Genomic DNA, 26,988 nt, shown 5'->3' on the forward strand with positions numbered 1-26,988 from the left:
TTGCATTATGTGCATAAAGTATTTTGGGAGTTGAACCCATCATAGATAAGTCAGGATATTTGCAACAATCATTCTATTTTAAACTGTCTCTCTCAAGTCCTTCAACCTCATGAACACAACACTAAATCTCTGGAGCACACCTTTCAGTATCCTTATTTCTTTTCCTAAAGACAAAGTACAGTACGATAGTTGACATTTCTATCTGAGGAGTCTGTAGTGACTGTGGGGCTCTGTGCTGCTGGTAAGGTCACACGGGCTAAAAGGGCTCGGAACACAGCTGTGACATGCGCCACTGGCTTAATGAAAAAGGCACAAGACAAGGTGGTACCATAAAATACTTATCATGACACATTATATATAAAATGAACAAGTCAATTGTGATTTCACCTCCATCAAAGTTTTAGGAGGCTTCTGGCTTTCTTCATCACCCCATAAAACTGGACCTTTGAATAGAAGGCTTCCAATCGCTCTTCATCTCAGAGATGTACTGGGAGTTGGGTGTTGGATTACTCGCTGCAGCTCATCCAGCACCTGAAAAATAGATCAGATACAGAAGAAAAAATAAATAAATAAAATAATAATAATAATAATAATAAAATAATAATAAATAATAATAATAAATATATATTATATATATATAATTATATATAATACATACACACATACGAAAAAATAATAACACTGCTAGTCCTGTTAAACATTCGATGACTAAGATCTTCAAAAAAGATCAGAAAAGATTATCCAATTAGTCATGCTAAAATAAGTCCTTGGAAGAGCTGAAAATGTGGACTGAATAGGACCAACTTACGTGATCCAGTTCTCAGAAACATGGGTAAGCCTCTAGAATCTTTGTTGGTCTGTCTTGCTCCTTTAAGACATCAGAGGATGAAGCATCTTCGAGACTCAAATTCCAGGTTCAGCAAATGATATTGCAGCTTTGTTTGGCTTTTTGGACTGAACATTTCTTGGAGGGTCTTGTAGTGTCTTGCTTGGGTTTTCAGGCTGTCCATGAAGTCAACTGACCCAGCTGAAGCCATTAGAGGGAAGTTATGGTGGAAAGAAGATATGAGATTTCCAAACTAACAAGTTGTCAGTATAATGAAACTCAGGAAGTGGAAAGAATTAATTCATGTTCATGTGACTTGATATAAAAGCAAAACATTGGACAACAGAATACATATGCCTTTGGACAGACACTGAAAGATTGTAAAGCTGCTGAATGTCCAGTGTATGTCATGTGAATTAACTCAGCCAAAATGATGTTTAATACCTGAATTGTCTGCCAGCTCATCTGACAGTCTAAAACTTCTACATAGTCTCAGTGACGCCCCTACAGAGTGTCTAAAATTTTGACATAGTCTCTGTGACTGCAGACTGTCTAAAACCTGATCCAATCACAAAATGGATGGAAGGGAGATGGGGGAAACATCCTACTGATAATTTCTGAGGATTTGCTATTACTGTCCTGGTCACCTGTGGATGCTGTTGCATTCCATGTATGAGAGAATTGATACAGAGATGAATTACTACTGCACTAACGAAACAACAATTGTTCTATCAGCCTGTCTCCACAGTTGATGAGTTTGGGAGGCATGAGATGAAGGACCAGGTGTCGGTAGATACGAGAATGAGGACGAGTACGAAGAATGGGTCCAGTTCAGCGAGTAGAAGAGTCAATCTACGCGCCCATGAGAGGAGAAACACCTACTGAGAATGACACACTGTTTAGTCTTTATTACACAGCACAATGAAGAACCTATAGAAAATCTGAAAGAAGTTATAGTGTTCCGATGTAATGTATGCTTAAGAGAGAAAGACTGATGGCAAATTGTATATACATTTAAAGGTTTTGTTTTTTTCTCGTTTCAGGGACAACACCCGTAGGCAGGGAAAGAGGTCCGATGAGACGATCAGCCCGCTCTTATTTTTCTTTATTAGATTCATAAATGTACTAATTACATTTGCTGTACATCTATATTTTTACATTTAATGAGTGATAATGGACCACATTTCAGAAATGATGTAATTGCGAAACTGAGTGACCTGTTTTCCATTAAAATGAAAAGGTTGTATGTGAAGACTCAGCATTACTGCTGGCCACCCCGTCTCCAAGTCAGACCACGTTTGTCGTACATAATCCTCTATTCTGCACACTTCAGGGCCAAATCTGGGCTCCCGAGAGAGCGAAGAGCAGAGCGAAGGTCCGCCTAGAGGAATGGAGCCCTCCGTGTCCAGACCTGGATGTAGTCTCTGTGATGTCCCCACAAACTGTCTAAAGCCTGGACGTAGTCTCTCTGACGTCCCCGCGGACTGTCTAAAACTTCGACGTACTCTCTGTGACCGCAGACTGTCTAAACCTGGACATAGTCTCTGTGACGTCCCACAGACTTAAAAATAATAATAATAAATAATAAAAATAATAAGACAGGCAGGCAGACAGACAGAGTCAAAGGTCAAGGTTCTATGTGTTTTAGGGAGTATCTCACTGTTCTTTAGATTGGGTCCTAGACTTTAACGCAGATTGTTGTGATCCGTGGTCACTTACTTCCATCTTGTGGACGTAACAAACCATTGCACTGTATTTATGAAGTAAGGACAACCATTAACCATTAAAAAGCATTGATTTTGAACCTTGAATCAAATGGAAATGCAATGTGGTGTGGTGACGTCACAGAGACAAACTGTGGGGACGTCAAGGAGACTACGTCCAGATTTTAGACAGTCCGTGGGCACGTCATGGAGACTACGTCCAAGTTTTAGACAGTTTGTCAGGACGTCACAGAGACTATGTCCAGGTTTGAGACAGTCTGTGGGGAGGTCATGGAGACCACGTCCAGGTTTTAGACAGTCTGCGGTCACAGAGAGTACGTCGAAGTTTTAGACAGTCCGCTGGGACGTCACAGAGACTACGTCCAGGCTTTAGACAGTTTGTGGGGACATCACAGAGACTACATCCAGGTTTTAGACAGTCTGTGGGGACGTCACGGAGACTACGTCCAGGTTTTAAACAGGTTGTGGGGACGTCGTGGAGACTACGTCCAGGTTTTAGACAGTCTGCAGTCACAGAGACTATGTCAAAATTTTAGACAGTCTGTGGGGACCTCACAGAGACTACGAACAGGTTTTAGACAGTCTGTGGGGACGTCATGGAGACTATGTCCAGGTTTTAGACAGTCTGTTGGGGACGTCATAGAGACTACGTCCGGGTTTTAGACAGTCTGCGGTCACAGAGACTACGTCCAGGTTTTAGACAGTCTGCAGTCACAGAGACTACGTCCAGGTTTTAGACTGTCTGTCGAGACGTCATGGAGACTATGTCGACGTTTTAGACAGTCTGTGGCCAGGTTTTAGACAGTTTGTGGGGACGTCACGGAGACTACTTCCAGGTTTTAGACAGTCTCTGGGGACGTCATGGAGACTATGTCCATGTTTCAGACAGTCTCTAGGGACGTCACAGAGACTATGTCCAGGTTTTAGACTGTCCGTCGAGACGTCATGGAGACTATGTCGAAGTTTTAGACAGTCTGTGGGGAGGTCACGGAGTTTACGTCCAAGTTTTAGACAGTCTGTGGGGACCTTACGGAGACCACGTCCAGGTTTTAGACAGTCTGCGGTCACAGAGACTAAGACCAGGTTTTAGACAGTCCATGGGGACGTCATGGAGACTACATCCAGGTTTGAAACAGTCTGCAGTCACGTCGAAGTTTTAGACAGTCTTCGACGATCACACGGAGACTACGTCCAGGTTTTAGATGTTGGGGTCAAAGGTAAAGGTTACATAATATATATACAAATAAAAAATGATTTCAATTTCGGCAGTATTGACGCATGGATTGACTCATGTGTCAACAGGGGGGATGCAGGAGGTAATGGATTCCAAAAATACGTAAAAAAAAATTGTGCATCATGTTTAGTGTGTGGAAAACAGAATGTCCAAGGCAGATTCAGACCAAGACCAGGTAAAATGCCTAATGCTCAATATCCATTTCATACGATATGCATGAATTTCATTGAATTAAATAAATGTGAAAATAAAAAATATTGTCTAGTGATCATAGACTTATACTCAAAATGGATTGAAGTTATTCCAACCACACGAAATGATGCAATAACAGTAGCTAAAGCGTTAGCAACACATATTGCACCAAGATTTGGATTTCCAGAAATCATATATTAGTGATAATGGACCACATTTCAGAAATGATGTAATTGCGAAACTGAGTGACCTGTTTTCCATTAAAATGAAAAGGTTGTATGTGAAGACTCAGCATTACTGCTGGCAAACAGGTTACCCATCCTTTTCCTGTCTCATCCATGGCTTTCCTAAGTTTAGCCTTAATTGTACCATTCACTCTTTCCACTAGTCCTGCTGATTGTGGATGATAAGAACAATGATATTTAATACAGGACTGTCACCTTTTGGATACACCTGACACATTGCAAATGAGCACCGGTACCTACAGATAAGTGATAAATAAAACAGCTACTTACACCTTAGGTATGATGGCAGAGCACCCATGGCACCCATTCAAAAGAATGGGATGCAGAATGAGGACAGAGGTTAAGACCTAAGTTGCCTAAACTCTGGTATGGTACCTGCGCTCTGATTCACTTAATGATGCCTACATACTTGCTTCCCATGACTCCACAGTTTCCTAAACTAACAACAGAAGACATGCACAGAGTTAAACGTGATAAGCTTCATTTGATTCTAGAGTCTATTTGGATTCACTTGGTGTTCTCAGAGGAGTCCCAGATGAGTTTAAGGCTAGGAACCAGGTGGCAGTAGGTTTTGAATCATTATTCCTGGTGGTTACAATAAATAAAAATGTGGATGGGATAAATTACATCTATTACAACAGCAAACGTTTTTATTAATAACACTTGTGATGGATTTAGAGGCATCCACAAACAATTAGATAACACTAGTCTAATGGCCTGGCAGAACAGTTTAGCTTTAGACATGCTTTTGGCTGAAAAAGGAGATGTGTGTAAGATTTTTGGAAATCTATGCTGTACCTTCATCCCCAACAACAACAACAAAGGCACTGGAAGGACTGACCTCACTGTCAGATGAGCTGGCAGACAATTCAGGTATCACAGATCCAATCACAAAATGGATGGAAGATATGTTTGGGAGATGGGGAAACATCCTACTGATAATTTCTGTAGGAATTGCTATTACTGTCCTGGTCACCTGTGGATGCTGTTGCATTCCATGTATGAGAGAATTGATACAGAGATGAATTACTACCTCACTAACGAAACAACAATTGTTCTATCAGCCTGTCTCCACAGTTGATGAGTTTGGGAGGCATGAGATGAAGGACCAGGTGTCGGTAGATACGAGAATGAGGACGAGTACGAAGAATGGGTCCAGTTCAGCGAGTAGAAGAGTCAATCTACGCGCCCATGAGAGGAGAAACACCTACTGAGAATGACACACTGTTTAGTCTTTATTACACAGCACAATGAAGAACCTATAGAAAATCTGAAAGAAGTTATAGTGTTCCGATGTAATGTATGCTTAAGAGAGAAAGACTGATGGCAAATTGTATATACATTTAAAGGTTTTGTTTTTTTCTCGTTTCAGGGACAACACCCGTAGGCAGGGAAAGAGGTCCGATGAGACGATCAGCCCGCTCTTATTTTTCTTTATTAGATTCATAAATGTACTAATACATTTGCTGTTACATCTATATTTTTACATTTAATGAGTGATTAAGCATACGAATGATGTAACAATTACTAACACAAATTATTAGCCGCTGGGGCAGCAGGGCCGTGTGGAGAATTTTCCTGTCTGGAAAGTAACAGTATGAAACAATAAGAATGTTAAAGAACTGCCAGACAGTTTTTTTGCTCTCACAAATTCAAATATGAATCAATTATTAACACGGATTAATTTTATTCTTGTGATTATATTTTGTACCTTTTTAAAATAGTACAAACATGGGGAAATGTTATAAAAATTATGATTATACTGGGGTGCAGATTTCTTAACTCATACAGATAGTGTGTGTCTGTCCTGTTCTTTGTATGTCTCGCATACCTCCCTTAGTTGGCCTCTGATTTACTGAGGCTGGTAGGGAGGGACAATTATAAATTTGTGGTATAAGGACAGGAGAGACAGACTGAGCAGTAAACCAACTAAAGGAATGTTATGATGTTATCTGTACCAGAGGGGAGGTGTCAGAGACAGCCCATTTTTGAACAATGTATAAGAACCTATTGATATTGCTCCTCAGGGAACCTTTTCTCTGTAACCCTCTTGTGTCTTGCACTGTTAAACGCTCCTTCTTGTACAAGAATTAAATTCAACTAAACTTTGATATTTTGATCCAGTCCTCTTTTATTAAGGGTTCTTCTTAAAAAATTATCTTAGCAATGTGTACACCCAGTATACTGCGCGTACACTCAGTAATATGTGTATGCCCAGAATACGTGCGTGCATTCAGTAATAATGTACTGCCCAGTGGTACTGCGCATACACTCAGTAAATCGGTACTGCCCAGTATATCTCGCCCCACCGTCTCCAAGTCAGACCACGTTGTCGACAATCCTCTATTCTGCACACTTCAGGGCCAAATCTGGGCTCCCGAAGGCACGGCGTGCCCGTCTCTGCTTTTTATGTGCACAGATATGTGTGTTTCATCAAAATAAATCTCATAACGGCTGAAACAATAGCATCTGATTTCAGCATGTAGTTAAATAATAACTGTGAATATTATCACAATAAGTAATCATTTTGTGATAAATCAATCAAACAATTCAACCATTAAAGACTCCTAGACGTGTCAATGTGTAGCCTTTATAAAATACTTTTTCTTGAATAATAGGCTAATATGAAAAATGAAAACTGATATCGTTTTCACACCCAAAAAGTTAAATTATCTTGTAAACTCCTTTCCCTCATTAAAAAAGTCCAGAATTAAGAAATATGCAAATACATGACTCCCAAAAGTTTGAAACTCAAACATTCGAGTGTGGAACAATTGAAAAACAATTTTTGAGTGGAGGGGGAAATCGATAGACTTGGCAGGTAAGTGATGCGTGGGTCAAGGCATCTTTGGTTCAGCACCATGGACAGCGGTGAGAGCGAGAGGAGCAAAAAGTGTCCATAACCACGAAACCAAGCTGGAGCAGTTAAACCATGCTTGCTTCAAATATATCTATTCTGCAGCCCTGAAGCCAAGAACGCAGTGATCATGGCTCTGGGGAGCCGGAGACGCCATCTTTTTTGGCCGCCGAGGGGCGCCATCCCCGGCTAGAACAGAGCGAAGGTCCGCCTAGAGGAATGGAGCCCTCCGTGTCCCGCCCTCCCGCCGTTTGATGCGCCCGTTTCGTGCTGTCTACTCTTGGTTGGGGCTCTCGGCTGCCGGGGGGGTGGGGTATCTCTCGTCTGCAGAACTTCGACGGGGGCCACAAGCTTGCTGGCGGAAGGGATGCGGGGGTGGGGTGCGTGGCGTGGGGGGGAGTGGCCCGCGGGGCTGTTCCCTTGATATATATATATATATAGTGTTAGATCCCGAGTTACCCCTGAACAGGTGGTACTGGTCCAGCTCTCCGTCTCATGGGTCCGATCCTCAAGCCCCTATCGGGACAATTTAGAAGAAGACTGTTTAAGCTGGTGGCATGGAGATTCGCCTAGCTTCTAACTGCCTTCATCCGCACATCTACCCTGCTTACTCTAGTATAGCACCTGACCGAATAGCCCCTGTGGGCCAAATACTACACTAGCCACGTACGTTCACGGCAGCTCCCCTCTCATTGATCTGGGCACTTGGTATGGTTGCTAGGATAATTTTAGTGGCTTAAACAGTAAGCCCCAAGGATCTGTTAATTTCTTTGGGCTAGAGTAACCTGTTAGAACCTTTAAAGATGTTAAACACACTATACCTGATAATAACGACCTTAGGAGATGCTATAAATTTGAGGTCCACAACTTAATTTTTGACTGCAGTAGATATATTTATTGCAAAATTTAGCAAGGGCAAGCATACAGCTTAATTAATTCAAATATGATCAATCCTATTCCCTAAAATCACTATCCTTATACTAATAAATTTAAAAACCTGATACAAAGGCTGCTGTTGAGGTTTGTCCAATTTGGAGAGAGGAAGGGAAAGGGTGAAGCGATGATCAGTCGATCCAATCCTTTCAAAATCTCTAATCATCTTTTCTGCACACTTCAGGGCCGACAAGCTCCAAATCTGGGCTGCCGGGAGGCACCGGCATGCCCATTTCTACTTTTATGTCCGCAAACGCGTTTTCTCGGGGAGTTACGCACTCCGCGTACAGGGGAGCATAAAGTGTCCATAACGCACGAAATCCAAGCTGGAGACAGTTAAAACCATGCTTGCCTTCAAATATATTCTATTCTGCAGCCCTGAAGCCATGAACGCAGTGATCAGTGGCTCTGGGGAGCCGGGACGAAGCCATCTTTTTTGGCCGCCCGAGGGGCGCCATCCCCGGCTAGAAGCAGAGCGAAGGTCCGCCTAGAGGAATGGAGCCTCCGTGTCCCGCCCTGCCCCGTTTCCAAGTCAGACCACGTTTGGCGTACATAATCATCTATTCTGCACACTTCAGGGCCGACAAGCTCCAAATCTGGGCTGCCGGGAGGCACCGGCATGCCCTTTTCTACCTTTTATGTCCGCAAACGCGTTTTCTCGGCGTGTTACGCACTCCGCGTACACGGGAGCATAAAGTGTCCATAACGCACGAAATCCAAGCTGGAGACAGTTAAAACTATGCTTGCCTTCAAATATTTCTATTCTGCAGCCCTGAAGCCATGAACGCAGTGGATCAGTGGTTCTGGGGAGCCGGGACGAAGCCATCTTTTTGGAAGCCCGAGAGGGGCGCCATCCCCGGCTAGAAGCAGAGCGAAGGTCCGCCTAGAGGAATGGAGCCCTCCGTGTCCCGCCCTGCCCCGTTTCCAAGTCAGACCAAGTTTGACGTACATAATCATCTATTCTGCACACTTCAGGGCCAACAAGCTCCAAATCTGGGCTGCGGGGAGGCACCGGCATGCCCTTTTCTACCTTTTATGTCCGCAAACGCGTTCTCTCGGCGAGTTACGCACTCTGCGTACAGGAGAGCATAAAGTGTCCATAACGCACGAAATCCAAGCTGGAGACAGTTAAAACCATGCTTGCCTTCAAATATATTCTATTCTGCAGTCCTGAAGCCATGAACGCAGTGGATCAGTGGCTTGGGAGCCGGGACGAAGCCAATTTTTTTGGCCCCCGAGGGGCGCCATCCCCGACTGAAGCAGAGCGAAGTCCGCCTAGAGGAATGGAGCCCTCCGTGTCCCGCCTGCCCCGTTTCCAAGTCAGACCACGTTTGGCGTACATAATCATCTATTCTGCACACTTCAGGGCCGAAAAGCTCCAAATCTGGGCTGCCGGGAGGCACCGGCATGCCCTTTTCTACCTTTTATGTCCGCAAACGCGTTTTCTCGGCGTGTTACGCACTCCGCGTACACGGGAGCATAAAGTGTCCATAACGCACGAAATCCAGCTGAGGACCGTTAAAACCATGCTTGCCTTCAAATATATTCTATTCTGCCGTCCTGAAGCCATGAACGCATTGGAGCGGCTCTGGGGAGCCGGGACGAAGCCATCTTTTTTGGCCGCCCGAGGGGCGCCATCCCCGGCTAGAAGCAGACGCAAGGTCCGCCTGAGGAATGGAGCCCTCCGGTCCCGCCCTGCCCCGTTTCCAGTCAGACCACGTTTGGCGTACATAATCATCTATTCTGCACACTTCGGGGCCGACAAGCTTCAAATCTGGGCTGCCGGGGGCACAGCACTGCCCATTTCTACTTTTTATGTCCGCAACGCGTTTCTCGGGAGTTACGCACTCCGCGTACAAGGGAGCATAAAGTGTCCATAACTCACGAAATCCAAGCTGGAGACAGTTAAAACCATGCTTGCCTTCAAATATATTTTATTCTGCAGCCCTGAAGCCAAGAACGCAGTGGATCAGTGGCTCTTGGGAGCCGGGACGAAGCCATCTTTTTTGGCCGCCGAGGGCGCCATCCCCGGCTAGAAGCAGACGAAGGTCCGCCTAGAGGAATGGAGCCCTCGTGTCCCGCCCTGCCCCGTTTCCAAGTCAGACCACGTGTTGGCGTACATATCATCTATTCTGCACACTTCAGGGCCGACAAGCTCCAAATCTGGGCTGCCGGGAGGCACCGGCATGCCCATTTCTACCTTTTATGTCCGCAAACGCGTTCTCTCGGCGAGTTACGCACTCTGCGTACAGGAGAGCATAAAATGTCCATAACGCACGAAATCCAAGCTGGAGACAGTTAAAACCATGCTTGCCTTCAAATATATTCTATTCTGCAGTCCTGAAGCCATGAACGCATTGGAGCAGTGGCTCTGGGGAGCCGGACGAAGCCCTCTTTTTTGGGCCGCCCGAGGGCCATCCCCGGCTAGAAGCAGAGCGAAGGTCCGCCTAGAGGAATGGAGCCCTCCGTGTCCCGCCCTGCCCCGTTTCCAAGTCAGACCACGTTTGGCGTACATAATCATCTATTCTGCACACTTCGGGGCCGACAAGCTTCAAATCTGGGCTGCCGGGAGGCACAGGCATGCCCATTTCTACTTTTTATGTCCGCAAACGCGTTTTCTCGGGGAGTTACGCACTCCGCGTACAAGGGAGCATAAGTTGTATATATATATATATATATATATATATATATATATAATATATATTAGGAGAGAGGAGGAGAGGAGAGAGCAGGAGAGGAGAGAGCAGGAGAGGAGAGAGCAGGAGAGGAGAGAGCAGGAGAGGAGAGAGGAGGAGAGGAGAGAGGAGGAGAGGAGAGAGACGCCATTGCTAAAGCTAGGCTAGTTAGTGTGGCTAACAGAAACTGGAGAAACTATCAGATTGTAGTTACTAGAGTTCAGAGACCTGTTTATTCACAGACAGAACAAGTCAAAGAGTAGTGCAGAGATAAGTAGATAGTCGCTGATGTGAGAAATATACGGAAATCTGTTCAGGTGAGCAGAGCAGAGAGCACCGTGGCAACAACACCGATACCGGAAGTGACACAATACGTTACCGTAAAGCACGAAGAGGATGTGCAGTCATCAGTCCCACTGACAACTTACTGACAACTCCTTCTCTATCTACAGTATGTCAACTACTGGTGTGTTATGCCTGCCCTTTGCTGACAATTCTATGCTTAGCAGGAATTAAATGTTAATTCAATGAACTCAAACAGTAAGTGACCTAATAATAGGATGATACTGGTAAGAGACAAAGTAATTACATTGTTGTTGAGACATAAGCTTTCATTGAATTGAGAAATTTATGATTTATTTGTCTTTCAAACACTGTGCCACACTTTGATGATCGTGAAACAGATGGATGAACAGGAATGGAGGATATGTTTTGCTCTGTGCTCTCTATGCTGTCTTCCACTGAGGCAGGGGGCAGCCAGTGATCTTCTGCACTGTGTTGACCCTTTGAAAAGCTCTCTGTTTTCTGCTGAGCAACCAGTGTACCGAGATGCACTACGCCAGTACGTTCTCGATTTAGGAGCAGTAGAAGGTGAAAGTGTGGCCACTGCTGTTCCTACTTCACAACTCTTGTCTGCAAGTCAGTCCTTGTCAGAGCCACTATGAATCGCATTGGCTGTCTTTTGGTCTCAGAGGCTGTTTTCGGTCCCAGTTCAGTGGGGGGCTGCTGAGCCTGGTTCTGTTGTCCACTCACCTGGTTCTTCATTTGTTGCTTATTCATAATCATTCCCTTCTAGATCCTGTATATGCCAGTCTGCCCACAAAGATCAGTGAAGGGGAAGAGAAAATCCCTGCAGACCCCTTACATCCTGAACTCAACCAGTTCTAACTTCTGTACACCAAAACAAAGAAACACAACTGTTTCTTCTGAACTTTTCTGAAATGTCGCTGGAACTGAGTACCATCCAGGTAAAGTTAATGGACTAAACTATGAATACTACCTGTTGTGCTCTGGCTTTAGTTATTGTACACTGCTTCTCTAGCCTCTCTTTAGCCTTAGTATAGGGTGCACACTCTATTGGGTGATCTTCTGAGGTGCCCCTCTGTAAACACCATTAATACAAAATTAAAAAGACACGTTTGTCACTGAAACTTGACAAGAAGCCAATCACTATATTCATGTCTTTGAATGAATAGCAAAGTTAAGCAAACAAGAGACATCTAATGTAGACATCTTAATGGTAATTTTAATTGCTGAAATACTTTTTTTGTCTTACAGATGTGGGAGAAGACCTTCTAAGAATGTGCAAGAGAAATGTAATGTTAAATAGACACATGATGGAGCCCTCAGGTGAGATAACTTGATCAGTTTTCTTTTGCTCTCATTGCCTCCTCATTTATTTCAAATCTGAGCTGACCTAACCCTGTCAACAATTACAGTAGTACATCTACAATAATACTTTTGTTGTAATAATGCAACAAAAGTTTAATAGTCCTACCTTAGACATAAACTTATGTAAAGCGTTGTTATGGTCAGGTATATTAGCAGTTTTAAAAGAAAGAAAGGTTGTGGTGTATTGCTTGTTAGCTGGCAATCCTGTGAGACAGCATAGTTAAGAGTGTTTTCTCAGAACCACAACTGAACCTGTGTCCACTTGTGCATGAGTGAGAGAAAACCTGTTCCTATTCTCCTCCATTCATAGACAGATAGATCATCAACACTGTTGAACCTACACATTAATGGACTCTATATGTTGCATTAATGCACACCTTTTATTTAACAATTTTTGGACTTCCTCATGTTGATCAATATTTTGCATATTTTCAATATTCTGCATACTGAGAACCTTTGCAAATGGCCTGGAAAATATCTTGTATATTCCTGCACAAACTGTACAGATCTTTTATTTATTTATTTTTACATACATTTAAACATATTATACACACATTTATTTTTTTTATTTTTTTTACTACTTAATACTTATTTTTTTTACTTAATGTTTGTTATACACCAAAAACAAAGACACATTTCTTGTATGTGAAAACTGCATTGGCAATAAACCTGATTCTGCAAAAATTATGCCAGGAGAAATCGAATACCAATCTTTTCTGTGCTGTTGTCATGAAGAAGACTCTAGATCAATCAGACCAGCACTAAGGTTAGCAAGAGCTTCGACCTTCAAACCACCAGGATCCTGAAGGAGCAAGCTGCCTAAAATCCTTTCTTACCTCTAGTTCTCAACAAGTTTGTTTTCATACATGTACTTAATAAGAAAACTACGACCTACATGGTAATTCTGTGCTCAGTTCTCATTCGTCTGGACCGTCTGCCTTCCACTGTCGATCACAGTCACACGCATACAAATTTATGCAAATGAATTCTAGCAAAACAAATCAGGCTTATTGCAAAGGGTCTCTCTTCTCTTGATACTTAAAGAAAAATTGCCAATAGACTAGATGTTGAGTGTCATGCCATTGTTGAAGTGGTGACAGACATTTCCATTCCTATAGCCAACACCACTAGCACAGCCAAAAATTCAAAATCTTTGATAAACCTTGAGGACCTCTACAGCATATTTGTACAGTCTGCAGGATTGTGTCAAAAATCACTACTAGTGGTCACTCCATCTTGTACCTTTTTTTTTTTTTTTTGTTGCTTCCAAATCTTTAACTGAAACTGTCCTCGCTGTCCTTCCTAAATGCTAATTAAGAATAAAAACTAGAAAATGACTTTAATTGTAGTACATTTAAAACCCAAGATGTGCTTATGACAGTATATCTGGCTAACACTGTCTTGTCTGACATCAGGTGGTGAGATCAGAGTGAGACAGTTGGATTGGCTCCAGCATGACCTTTGTACAGGTAACACAAACTTTTTTTTTCAGTTATTTAGTAATTAAATGGTGCAGTGCTACAGTTTCAAATGAATGTTCAGCTAGTCTATATCTATATGCTTTTACATGTTCAGCTCAACCATTAGCTCATCCACCCCACTACTATGTGTAGTGGTCTGCGGTGGTCAGTACAGCAATCAGAAGAAAAAGCAGTGAACTGGTCACAGGATCATGGAGCTGTAGCTCAAATTCCTAAAAAAGTGACTGCTAGTGCTAATAGGAAGGTGTAAATTGCACGGCAGTTTGTTGGGCATGCGGTTGCATAGGCGCAGACCAGTCATACTGCCTATGTTGATCCCTGTCCACTGCTAAAAGCTCCAACAATATACACAGATAAATAAGATATAATAAGTAGTTGTATAATCATGAAATTACACGTATTAGCCATGGATTAATCATCTTTTTCAACCTGCAAAATGGTCAACCATTCTGCCTGTTACATCATAATCATGATATAGTGTGAACAGTGACATAGATCATCTTGTTGATAGTGCAGCAGACACTCAAATGTTGCACCTCTGAAAAAGAAGATAATTAAACTCAGGAGGTTAGCACCATGGTATAACCCACAGACCCACAAATTAAAGCAAAAGGTGCCAAAATTTAAGGGCAAGTGGAGTTCTCATCTGTCTGACAGAGCAGAGGCCTGGGCCACTGCGGATTGGGCATGGAACTCTCCCATCTGCTACTCCCTGAGTAGGTTCACAAACTCTTGAAGTAAAATCTTCGACTCTGCCGCTCCCAGTCATGAGGTGGCCCAGGCTCTCATGTCTCTATGGCAGGGCAGTTGATGGGTAGCGGATTATGCCATCAATTCTGCAATTTAGCGGCCAACAGTGGGTGTAACTCGCTGTTTGACTAATTTTTCCATGGCTTCTCCGCACAAATTAAAGACCTTCTCATTCCCCTCGAACTTCCCCCCGACCTCGATTCTGGACTTATCCCTTACCATCCACACCGACAATAGATCGGTGGAGGAGGGGGTCACTTGCCACAGCACACCAGTGCTTCAGCGCCACCGTCCACTCTGGAGGAACCCATGCAGACAGGGCTCACTCCTGTGAGGAAGAGAGCGCTGGTGAGTCTCCTGACCTGACATATCCACAGAACTCATCACGATGGAGTAGAGCAGGGGAGGCCAACCTGCGGCTCTTGGCCAATAAGAATGTGGCTCTCCATCTTAAATAAAAAAAACTTTCATAATTTTTTGTGTCACAAACATGTCACGGATCCAATTATCTTGGGGTGGGGGCAACCTGCACTGCACACTCTGTGCGAGTGCACAAGTTTTCCGACGCTTTCCCACAGCAAGCTGTGATTCATTTACAAAAATGGCTAAATGTAAAGCTAAGCGCAAATATCTTGAGGACTGGAAGGGCCAGGGCGAGCACTCTTCTTCAACAGATTCAACTTCACATTATCATACCACCCAGGGTCTAAGAATACCAAGCCAGAAGCTCTTTCTAGGATATTTGAAGACTCCTTAGTACTCCTTCTCCCCTCTTGCTGCATGGTGGAAACTGTCACTTGGGCTATTGAAAAGAGGATCAAGGAGGCCAATGCCAACATCGGGGTTATCTTTCTATATTTTCTATCGTTTCTATCTTTTCTCATTGGGGTCCATGCAGCGAAGCATGGTAGTGAATGAACCACTGGGCTTAGTGCTCATACTACCATCCTGTGGCTGAGCTGCCTATCACGTGAAACAATGACAGTATAAAGAATGGACAGAGCTTGAGTGACGTCACACATAGGTTTCCTAAGTGCTGTTTTGAAGTCTTAAGTATGCTGTGCTGGCTGCTGCCATGTACATCTTCTGCCTTCCAGTTAATCTAAATATCAACGAATGTGTGGATCATCGACAGACCTGACATGAAAGACACCTCAGGGTGCTCGAATAGGCCATCTGTAACAGCATTTTGTGTAACTTTTAGTTTAGATTAGATTCAACTTTGTCATTGACCACAGTAACAGGTACTTGGACAACAAAATGCAGTTTAGCATCTAACCAGAAGTGCAGAGTAGTAAAGTGAAAAGGTGTGTACATATGAACAGGATATATAAACTTTAAGCCTTAATATCATTTAAATGGGTGAGTTTAAAAAAAAATTCACCCTCTCACAGTTGTCATTAACAGTGAAATTAGCTATGAAGACCAAAACTGTTGTCTGTACCAGGCTGTAAAAATGTTTATTTCTGCTGTGAAATTGGGTATTTTAATATGGGTGCTTAGGGCGACTGACTCCAGGACTTCAGGAGCCTGTGTCAAGCGCCCAGCACCGGAGGTTGCTGCTTGACTTTAATGCATCACTCTCATGCCAATAATGCCGTTAAAGCACACCCTCTCATGTAATGTTGCTTAAATAAAACATTGTCAGCATAGAATGAGATATTATGTTGTCTTTGATTAATTGATACTGTAAATAGAGGGGTGGGTTCTAATGGCTTCTGCCACTGGTTCGATTGTCGTCGCAAATACCGTGACACCCTTTACACCCCTTCCAAGAGTGAAGTAGTGAGAGCATTAACCATTTGTGATAACAGCCCCCAGTGGATTAGTGATAAGGCAATTTGACCCAGTCAAATTCCATGAGTGTGAAAAACAAAAATCGCATTCTGTATGGTCAAATGCTTTTTCTGCAGCCAATGACCCTACCGTACCTTAATACTGTTTTGCTGACACAACTGAATGATGTTGAGTAACCTTGCTTACATTGCTATATGAGTTACAGTAATAAATCCTGTTTGGTTGTTATCAATGATATATGGGAGGGTTTTCTCTAGACTTGAGGCTAGTATTTTAGATAGAATTTTTAAATCTAAATTGAGCAAACTGATAGGCCAGTAGGATGAGCACACATCCCCAGTTTATCTTTCTTAAGAATCAGGCATCAGATGATCAGAACTCTTTTCTCAAAGCAGTGATTAAACATGACAAGTAAAGACACCAACAATGATTTAAATTGTTAATATAAATCAGAGCTCTATATTTATATATAGCTTTTTATATATCTACTTTTATTTGTATGCGAAGACTTGGTCCTTTCTGCGGAAGACCCAGGGTTTTCGAATCCGACCTGTGGCTCTTTCCTGCATGTCATTCCCCGTCTCTCTCTCCCCACATTCCTGTCACTCTTCAGCTGTCTCTATCAGAAAATAAAGCTTGAAAAGGCCAAAAATAAATAAATAATAATAATAATAAGTGTGCCAGCTTAAGGAGGAATGACACAAGTTAACACAGAGCTGTTAAATTGGGTCGCTCTGGGCACCAAAAATGCCCAGAGTGACCCAATTTCCTCTGACAACCTATACATGTAGACACTGCATAGATGTCCGACTAAACAAGAACTTTTTTCCAGCCTGGCTGACAGGATTTTTTTTTTTTTTTTTACACACTGGCAATGTACTGAGCACTCTAAAAAGTGTATTTCAGCAGTAGTTGAAGTTACGTAAGGTTCAGAGTGAGTTTCATCAAGATTTCTGCTTTAGTGGAGCCAGTCTACATTTGTGAAGTATATCAACTTGTTATTATGTGTTGTTCCCTCAGTACAGATGTAACCTGCTATTCTCAGTTTAGTCAACCTGCATCAATTAGATTTCTCGTGACGCAGTGCGTCTCTGCCTTCTCCAGAATTTTCTACCTGCAGTTGAGACGCCATTTTTTCGGCTCCAACAATTTGGGAATAAGGTAATGAAGATATCACTTTTTCCATAGTCCTTGAAGGTAAGTAAAATGTAGAACTAATATTTTAATATATTAGATATATAAATAGTCCAACTGTATTGTTAAGTTTGTTAAGTGTTTAGTAAACTGACCTGACCAAACCGCTATCATTCAGCCTTGCTAACATTAGCGAAATGTAAATATCAGACCTGTTGGTAGTTTGTGCTTGGACATGTAGGTTAAGTTAGTAGTTTGCTGGCAGGACTCTCTTGTTTTAATATCGTAACGCGAGCTTAAAGTTGTGTATTCATTCAGTGTGTTGGTGTTGGCTTACTGTTAGTTATTCATTAGCATTAGCACATTATACCGCCAAGCTACGTTACGCTACTTCGGGCACGCGCATTTATACACAAGTAGTGGTTGGCAGTATGCCTGTTGGCGCGCACAGTTCATGCGGTCATGGCCACGGGTGATGTGGGAGGTAAGGTTTAACTGTGGTTACAGTAAATGTGAAATGCAGGTGATTGTCTATAAGCCCTTTTCAACATAAGATGTAAACAATTTTTTATGTACAGTACTAATAGTTTTACTGGTATAATCAACACGACTCAATCTTTGTAGAATGGAGGACAAATGTCTGTACATTAAAATTAGAAATCATAGAAGAAAGTATTATGCTATTGAACACAGAAAATACAGCCATCAGATTTCTTATAGACCTAGCACACTTCTAGTCTGTGTCTGAATACATATATTTAAGTACATAGATGCAGATGAACACTGTAAACATCACCTCTGGTTTGAACCCTGGACAGTGCCACAACCTTTGGCTTGGTGTCCAATGTGATGCCCCACCGCCACCTTCTGATCTAACTTCTTCTCAGCTCTGTGACTACTTCAAGAGGGGCATTCCTGTGTGGAGGCGTGCCAGGCAGCTCGTTTTACCTGTGAACTTGCGTACTTTCACTTCATTAACAACAAAGGTATGCAAGCACAAAATAGTAATGTCTCATTTGAACTTAATTCAGTTTTACACTGAGCAGGTATCAGCTTTATATATAAAGGGCGGCAGTAGCTCAGTCCATAGGGACTTGGCTTGGGAACCGGAGGGTGGCCGGTTCAAGTCCCACATGGATCAAAAATATGGAAGGTGGACTGGTAGCTGGAGAGGTGCCAGTTCACCTCCTGGGCACTGCCGAGGTGCCCTTGAGCAAGGCACCGATCCCCCACAACCGCTCGCTGGGTGCTTCTCAGGGGGCTGCCCATCACTCCACCATCTCTCTCCACATTTGCATTTCTATGAGCCATTGTACCTTGTACTGCATGTGTGTGTCTGGGTTAAAATGCATGTCAAAATAATAAAATAGAGTGAAAAAAGAATTTCCCCATTGAGGGATTAATAAAGTATATCTTCTTTCTTCTTCTTCTTAAAACAATTGCAAAAAAAAAAGGACATATGGGCATTTGGGTTTTGTTTTTAAACTTTTGTTTTGAACTTATCCTTTTAAAATCTAATTAGAGAGGGCTGGCTTTGGATTTGATGAATTTGAAATTAGAGGGATGCGTCTTGTCACTTTGAAACGATATGTCCATGTTTAAGGGGTGAGGCCTCAAAATATGATAAATTATTTTCTTAAGTGGGAAAACAAAACCCAGACCCATACAATACTAATGTGTTCTCAGAACATATTTATTTTACATATTTATACTGTAAGCCAAAGTGGTGTGATGATGTCATTGGCAACTGATCAGTTATGTCATTTTTTTAAATGCAGGTTGCTGGATTCCAGTCAGTGAATGCTAATCCTATGCTCTCCCCCCTTCTGCTTCTCTTCTCTTTTTCTTCTTTCCTCTCCTTGTTGTCTCCTATATTCTCCCCACCTCCTCTTCTTTCCTCCACCTCCCCTTCTCTTTTCCATCTCGCTTCTTCTTGTCTCCCATCTTTTCCTCACCTCCTCTCCTTTCCTCCACCTCTCCTTCTCTTTTCCGTCTCTCTTCTCCTTGTCTCCCATCTTCTCCTCACCCCCTCTCATTTCCTCCACCCCTCCTTCTCTCTTCTCTTCGATGTCTCCCACATTCTCGCCATTTCTCTTCTCCTCCCCTCTCTTCTTCGGTTTGCCTTCTCTCCTCGGTGCCTCAGCTGATCTCCACCTCTCCTCTTCATTTTCTTTGCCCCTTTCCTCCTCTCTTTGCCTTCTCTCTTTTCCTCTAGTTTGACATTAAATTCTCCTAATTGGAAATGTCTGTGGTTTACATGTTGATCCTCACTGACTGTGCTTGTGCTCTGTTCTCAGACCACCATGGCTGGTTCAACACCTACAAGACTGAAGGTGATTTTAGGAGAGAACAACATTGAAAAGCTGACTCTTCCAAATGGCATCCCAGAGTCACTTGAAGACTTTCTTGGCACGATAAAGACTACCTTTGGGTTAAAAGATAACCTCAGACTGCAATACATGGACCAAGACTGGCAACGACTTCTTCAATCTGAATTCTACCACTGAACTTCAGAATTTGGGGACAATCAAAGTGATCCACCAGCAAACAAATCCACCTTTGATCAGTGACCTTCAGTCCACTTCATCTCTGTCTATTTCTTTTGAGTCTGATGACGGTGCTTCGGGTGCATCAAATGACACAATTATCCTCTCATCCGCTGAATCTGTGTCATCTCGAACGCAACAGTGGCCAGAAGACTTTGCAATTCCTTAATTTTCATATGACACAGAGCTACAGCTAGAGAGGGGGAATACTGAGTACCGTGTGAGCCAAAAAATGTTGACTCTCAGCTCCCGAATGCTGTCTGATATCCTGAAAAGAGAGTAGCAGAAGAAATTTACTGTTACAAGGCCTATCCAGAGGATGCACATTTCTGCGCAGCTGCAGAGGCCCTTATCAAAAAGCACCCATGTTTGAAAGATCCTGGCTCATTCAATGGCTGCTACGGTTGGAAACGACTGAAGTACAAAATGGCAAACTACAGGACCTAGCTCAAATTACAGGGGTGTCCAGAGCTGTGTGTAAACTCCTTGAAATCTAAATCTACTACAGATACTTACCCTGCTAAAAAAGTGAAGAAGCCAAAACGTTCTAAAGCTAACTTTTATCCATCCTTTCCTACTGGTGAGACTCTGGACAGCATGGAAAAAGTGAGTCTAGAACTTCTGACAGTGATCGGGATAAGGGACAATGAAAGGGTCATTGCAGACAAAATGGCTAACACGTTTGCCTACTGACGACATGAGGTGGTAAACCAAGAACCAAGCATTTGTTAATTGAAGGACAGATGGCCTGCACTCTTCACCCAGAAAGAGGTAAGAATGGAACTGAAGTGATCGAAGTCTGTATGCTTCAGGATTTATTGCAGCTAACTTTCATGAATCAGCCATTACTTGATGTGGTTCAGATTGTATAACACTGAACTTAATGACAGAATTTACATTTTGAATTTACAGATGTTATACTTTTTACAATATCTACTGTCATTTGTGTTTTGTTTTTAGATAAATACAAAGTTCCAGAGGCTCATGGCTGTTCCTCGAGGGGAAGTTCATGGCCCAGTTAGACGTGCACTCAAGTCAGCTGATCAAAGTCATACGTGCCAAAGGAGGAGCAACACGCCAAAAGATTGCAAACATCATGGACACATTGGACCAGGTAAATCTGTACCATCGAACAAGATACTTCGTAACTAAGAGAGCTGTCAAAATATATCTGAATTCTTCATAAAGACATTAATATGGGCAGGCCAATGCTAATCATGGCTTTCATATGCATAATGGTTTTTAGCGACTCAAAAAATACACCACGGAACTCATTCCCTTTTCTTTCTATAATGAATCTCTGGGCTTGTGAATTACTGTTTTAAATCAACATTTGTTGTTCTAGACTGTGGACATTAATCATCGGAGTATGAAAGTAGATTAGTGCCATATATCTGAAGAAGAGCAGACTATGATTTGCACTTGTAAAACCCGTAATTCGCAACTTGTGAATGCGCATCTCGCAACTTGTGAACGCGCATCTCAGAGTTTGTAAGTGTAACTTCAGATCCACACATCTGCAAAAAGCAAACTGCAAGCATATTTCACAACTTGTGAAAGCGCATCTTCGAATTTGCACTTGTAACTTCAGATCTGCAAAGCTGCACAACATGATTTGCATGCGCAGGTTCCTATTTGCTCGCTCAGTTGCGTCATCCTTCTCACGTGATTTTTGGCACGATTCACTCGGATGGATTTGAAGGAAACGATTTGCGCGCAGAGACCAGGAATGCCTGTTCTACCACTCTTGTCCAAGAGGTGGCAGTGTGGGTATTGGATAATATATCAATAAACGGCTAGTGGTGGTGGTGGGGCTGGCCATAGACATATATACAAGACGCCGCATTGAGCGGGTTGGTCGTTGGTCGCGATACGTAAACGGCGCCGCCGTATTGGTTCGGGCAGATCTGCCCGTAAACTAAACAAAGAAATGGACTGAACTTCATAAAGCGCCTTTCTACAAAGTTCTTTAAGTTAATGTCTCTTATACACCCATTCACACACACACTATATATCTGGGAAACAACAGCAGCACCAAAAAACAACGTATGTAACTTTTAAAGTGATGATATAAATGTTTACTCCTTATGTTAGCACCAAACCAACGTATGTATTTTTCAATGCTGGGTGTTTACAGCTACTAATGTGTGTAACACTTGTTACTGTGATGATAAATATTGAATATTTATATATAACATTTAATCTGTGTCTATAATAACCACTCCTGAAATGTAGATGTGACATGAGGGTTTTCTGAATAAAAGCACACACACATATACATATATATATACATCATACATACAACATACATACATACATACACACACACACACACACACACACACACACACACCACACACACTATATGTGTGTGGTGGCTCTTTATTCAGAAAACCCTCATGTCACATCTACATTTCAGGATGTGGTTATTATAGACCAGATAAATGTTATATATAAATATTTCAATATTTATCATCACAGTAACAGTGTTACACACATTAGTAGCTGTAAACACTCAGCATTAGAAAAATACATACGTTGGTTTGGTGCTTACATAAGGAGTAAACATTTATAATCATCACTTTAAAAGTTACATACGTTGTTTTTTGGTGCCTGTTGTTTTCCCAGATATATTAGTGTGTGTGGAATGGGTGTATAAGAGACATTAACTTTAAAGAACTTTGTAGAAAGGCGCTTTATGAGTTCAGTCCATTTCCTTGTATTAGTTTACGGGCAGATCTGCCCGAACCATACGGCGGCGCCGTTTTACGTATCGCGACCAACGACCAACCCGCTCAATGCGGCGTCTATGTATATATGTCTATGGCCAGCCACCCACCACCACCACTGAGCCGTTTATTGATATATTATCCAATAACCACACTGCCACCTCTTGGACAAGAGTGGTAGAACAGGCATTCCTGGTCTCTGCGCGCAAATCGTTTCCTTCAAATCCATCCGAGTGAATCGTGCCAAAAATCACGTGAGAAGGATGACGCAACTGAGCGAGCAAATAGGAACCTGCGCATGCAAATCATGTTGTGCAGCTTTGCAGATCTGAAGTTACAAGTGCAAATTCGAAGATGCGCTTTCACAAGTTGTGAAATATGCTTGCAGTTTGCTTTTTGCAGATGTGTGGATCTGAAGTTACACTTACAAACTCTGAGATGCGCGTTCACAAGTTGCGAGATGCGCATTCACAAGTTGCGAATTACGGGTTTTACAAGTGCAAATCATAGTCTGCTCTTCTTCAGATATATGGCACTAATCTACTTTCATACCGGAGGGAATGTGTGCTGAAAGCCCTCACCATCTTCCTGGGAGAAGATGCAGATGGTCTGATCAAGGAATAGCTTGTAAGTTTCAACAGTTTGTCAGCACATCTTGTCAAAGGGACAGAAAATAAGTTAACTGTTAGAACAAACATAACACCTGAACCATAGTTGGATTGCTGACATGTTGTATTTATTATCATGGCTATATTTCTCCTCCTCTTTTCCCCTCTCCTACTCTCTTTTCCTTCCATCTTCCTCGTCTCTTCTTTTCCTCCCCTCTCCTCTCTTTGCTTTCTTTCTTCTTGTTGTCTCCATTCTTCTCTTCACCTCATCTATTCTTTCCTCCCCCTTTCTCCTCTCTCTTTTCTCTCTTCACCTCCTTGTCTCCTCTTCTTCTCCTCCTTTTCCCTCCATATCTCTTTGCCTTCTCCTAGATTTAGTGTACTAAAAAAAGAGAGATTTTTGTTAGTTGTTTGTTGTTAGAACAACCATAACACCTGAACTATGGTTGGATTGCTGACATGTATTTATTATCATGACCATATTGGACATTATGTAATTCCCAGCAACAACACATAACATATTGGATTGATTTTTAGTAAGTAAGAAGGGCTTACTTGATTATTTAAGTTCAAAGGAATAGTTTGACATGTTGGGAAATCTAATCTTTCTTGCTTACAATCAGATTAGAGTCAGATTGATACACCTCTCTCTGCTGTTTCTGGTGTGTGATGACACCCAGCCAAGAAATAGCCCAGCACATAACACATATCGGTACATCACCCAAACACTAAAGCACAGTAAGAAGTGAGGCTCATGATGATTTGTGTTTGTGTCTTGTACCCCTCTGTAGGACTGTGGAGCAGATGATGTTCAGAGGGACCTGGAGCAGGTCACTATGACAGTGTTTGTGATTCGAAAGGAGGGGGAGGGACTGCAGGAGCCACCTGCAGACGTTGGCATCGTCATTGAGGGCGTGGAAGTGTTGCATGAACTGACTTCGGTTGCCTCAGCTCGTGCCCTGCTTCTAGGTTTGATTTATGCACTCAACCTAGCTTATCCAAAACCCTTTCGCTTTACTTTTGAAGTTCTCCAAAAAATCAATGCAGCTTGATCAGCACAAGATGTCCTCCAAAGTCCAAAATCTGTATATCAAACTTCAAAGCTCCCAGTAATGGCACACAACGATGACTAACAAATGGCCTTGTGCCATAATGCGAAGGAACCACTGTGTTTGGACATATAGCATGTAAAATATGTAGTCTCTTTTAGATGTTGGGCCTTTTTTATTCTCCAAGAGATCTCAAACCACAATTTAATGTGCTTTTATACATACTTTGTAACGGGTATGGTATTTTTATTTTATTTATTTATTTATTTTTTTCAGACATATTTCCCTCCGTTTCAAGGGAAAGGTTGCATTTCAGGTTTGATGTGCTTATACAACAAACTGTTGTGACACTCCAAAAACTCTAAAAGAAGTGTTTATATTTTTTTCATCCCCATTGGTCAGCTACACTGTTAAGATATATATTCATTGGCTATAGCTGAAGAGAAGTTTCTTTACTCTTGGCACTTTTTCATAGTTGACACTATATGTGTTGAGATTGCATATTTGTGTAATACTGTGTTGCACTATTTTACACTATGATAACAGCTTTGTGGTCCTACTAACAGTTACTTGCATCTTGTGCATATGTGTTTTGAAATGGACAAATGTGTAATGTGTTGGCCCAAAAGCTGTGTGGCCATAAAGTTAATGGTTTTACATTTATACAATAAAGCATTTTTTTAAACCCATTGGATTTAGATTTTTTTTTAAATATTTTCAGCCAACATAAAATTGTAATTTTAGCTTTATTAAACAAACTAAAATTTCATTTTAGAGTTACTACAAAAAGTAATTTGCACTAAACCATATTATTAGGTAAGAAAAGAGCAATATTTTACTTTTGGGTTATGCAAATTATTGGGTTGGAAAAACTGAAAACTTTAAGTTGAAATGTCTTCATTTTAAGTTAGATTAATGCAAAATGTTTATTTGACAACAATTAATTTATTAAGTACATGTGACTTAAATCAGTTGTGTTAATCTAACTTATTAACTTATTTTCAAAGAACTTAATTAAATTAGGTGTTACCAATTGAAACAATTCAATTAAGTTGGTTCAACTTTTCTTTTTTCAGTAAGCATATACTTTCAGATTCATAGCTTTGCTTGTAATTATTAAGATAATTATGGCATTATATCAGAAAAACAAGTTAATAGTTTAGTGTATTTTATGATCTTTTCCCGTTTTTCAAAGATGGTACTCCGAGGAACATTAATATAGTTATTCTTTATGATTATCTTTGATTATCCTGATAGTAGGGATGGGCGATATATAAAAAATGTATCCTGATAATTTCTGGTATTTATGACGGTAACGATAAAAATGACTTTTTGACTATAAATCTATCACCAAAATGATAATAAAGGTTAGGGGCAGCTGGTGGTGGGCGTGTCTATACCTGCTGAATGTAACCGCTGTGAAACAATCAGGAAATAACTTTTTATTCTGCTGAATAATAACAGCTACCAAAGGTTTCTCTCTCTCTCTCTCTCTCTCTCTCTCTCTCTCTCTCTCTCTCTCTCTCTCTCTAATCATCGGACACAAATCAAATTAAACTTCTTCGTGTCATTATATTTTGCAGCGTAAATTGCAAGTCGGACTCAGATTTAGAGGCTGTTACATGAAATAAACAAAGTGAGAACACACAGGTAGATGATCAGAGTTTAGTCTGTGAATCCACCTGCATAGTCTCTGCTTCAGAGACATTTCAGGCTGTCTGTGGAGGTTTGACCGACCTGAGTTTCTGATTGGCGGCCGGAGCGTGAGGAAAAGAGCTCCTCCCTCCCAAAGCTCTGACGCTAGCCTACAAAACCACCTCAGGATCTGCCCCTGCCTATCTCAGCGTCTTACTAAAGGCTCATGTCCCGACCAGGGCGTTACGCTCCGTTCATACAAACCGTCTAGTTGTACCCGCGCCTCTCGCAAAGCGAGGTCACTCTAAACTGTTCTCTGTGGTCGTCCCCAAATGGTGGAATGACCTACCAACGGCTACTAGAACAGCAACATCCATTTCTACCTTTAAAAAACTTGTAAAAACCTTTCTGTTTCGAGAATGCTTCCCTGCCTAACAAAACTAACAACTATTCTGTGCTCCTTTACACCTTTCTCAAGTTATGTCCTCCTCTGTAAGTCGCTTTGGATAAAAGCGTCTGCTAAATGCAATGTAATATAATGTAATGTAATGTAATCCCTGCCCGGCGTATCTGCTCCGCCTTCCCCCATGTTTGTCAATATGCATGTTGGGCTGCGAGTACGATATATCGTAAACAATGACATATCGCATATTGCTACCTGATAGCCAAGGCTAATTGCACCTAATTAGTTTAGTGATGACTCAGACTTATTCTACAAGTGACCATGTGACTGTGACAATAGGATTTATTATCATGGAATAACACATTATTCTTCCTAGAAATCATTTCTACTAATTAATAGAGGATCTGTGATTGGGTGGATGGGTGAATGTTTACTAATAGTTCTTCCAAGGCCACCTTGGTATCCTGGTGTATGAGTGGCTGCAATAACAAGAACCAAC

The 26,988-nt window shown here is 41.9% G+C and overlaps 1 protein-coding gene across 6 annotated transcripts in view; it reads left to right on the plus strand.

Annotated features, from left to right (window-relative positions):
- Window positions 1-11,042: 11,042 nt before the first annotated feature.
- Window positions 11,043-26,988, plus strand: part of LOC104939732 (methyltransferase-like protein 22) — a 33,462-nt gene continuing 17,516 nt past the window's right edge. Inside the window, exons 1-7 of one of the 6 annotated variants that reach the window (XM_027284310.1) lie at window positions 11,043-12,315; window positions 13,773-13,826; window positions 17,490-17,546; window positions 18,338-18,505; window positions 19,817-20,836; window positions 21,026-21,179; window positions 24,194-24,371. In XM_027284310.1, the coding sequence (XP_027140111.1) occupies window positions 21,075-21,179; window positions 24,194-24,371 (283 nt within the window). In that variant the 5' untranslated portion in view covers window positions 11,043-12,315; window positions 13,773-13,826; window positions 17,490-17,546; ... (1 more) ...; window positions 19,817-20,836; window positions 21,026-21,074. Of the gene's footprint in view, window positions 12,316-13,772; window positions 13,827-17,489; window positions 18,506-19,816; window positions 20,837-21,025; window positions 21,180-23,319; window positions 23,422-24,193; window positions 24,372-26,988 lie in introns of those variants that run through there. The other 5 variants (XM_027284311.1, XM_027284309.1, XM_027284307.1 and 2 more) reach the window with 5 other exon arrangements.

The sequence above is a fragment of the Larimichthys crocea genome, chromosome XI (assembly GCF_000972845.2).
Source record: "Larimichthys crocea isolate SSNF chromosome XI, L_crocea_2.0, whole genome shotgun sequence".
NCBI lineage: Eukaryota > Metazoa > Chordata > Actinopteri > Sciaenidae > Larimichthys > Larimichthys crocea.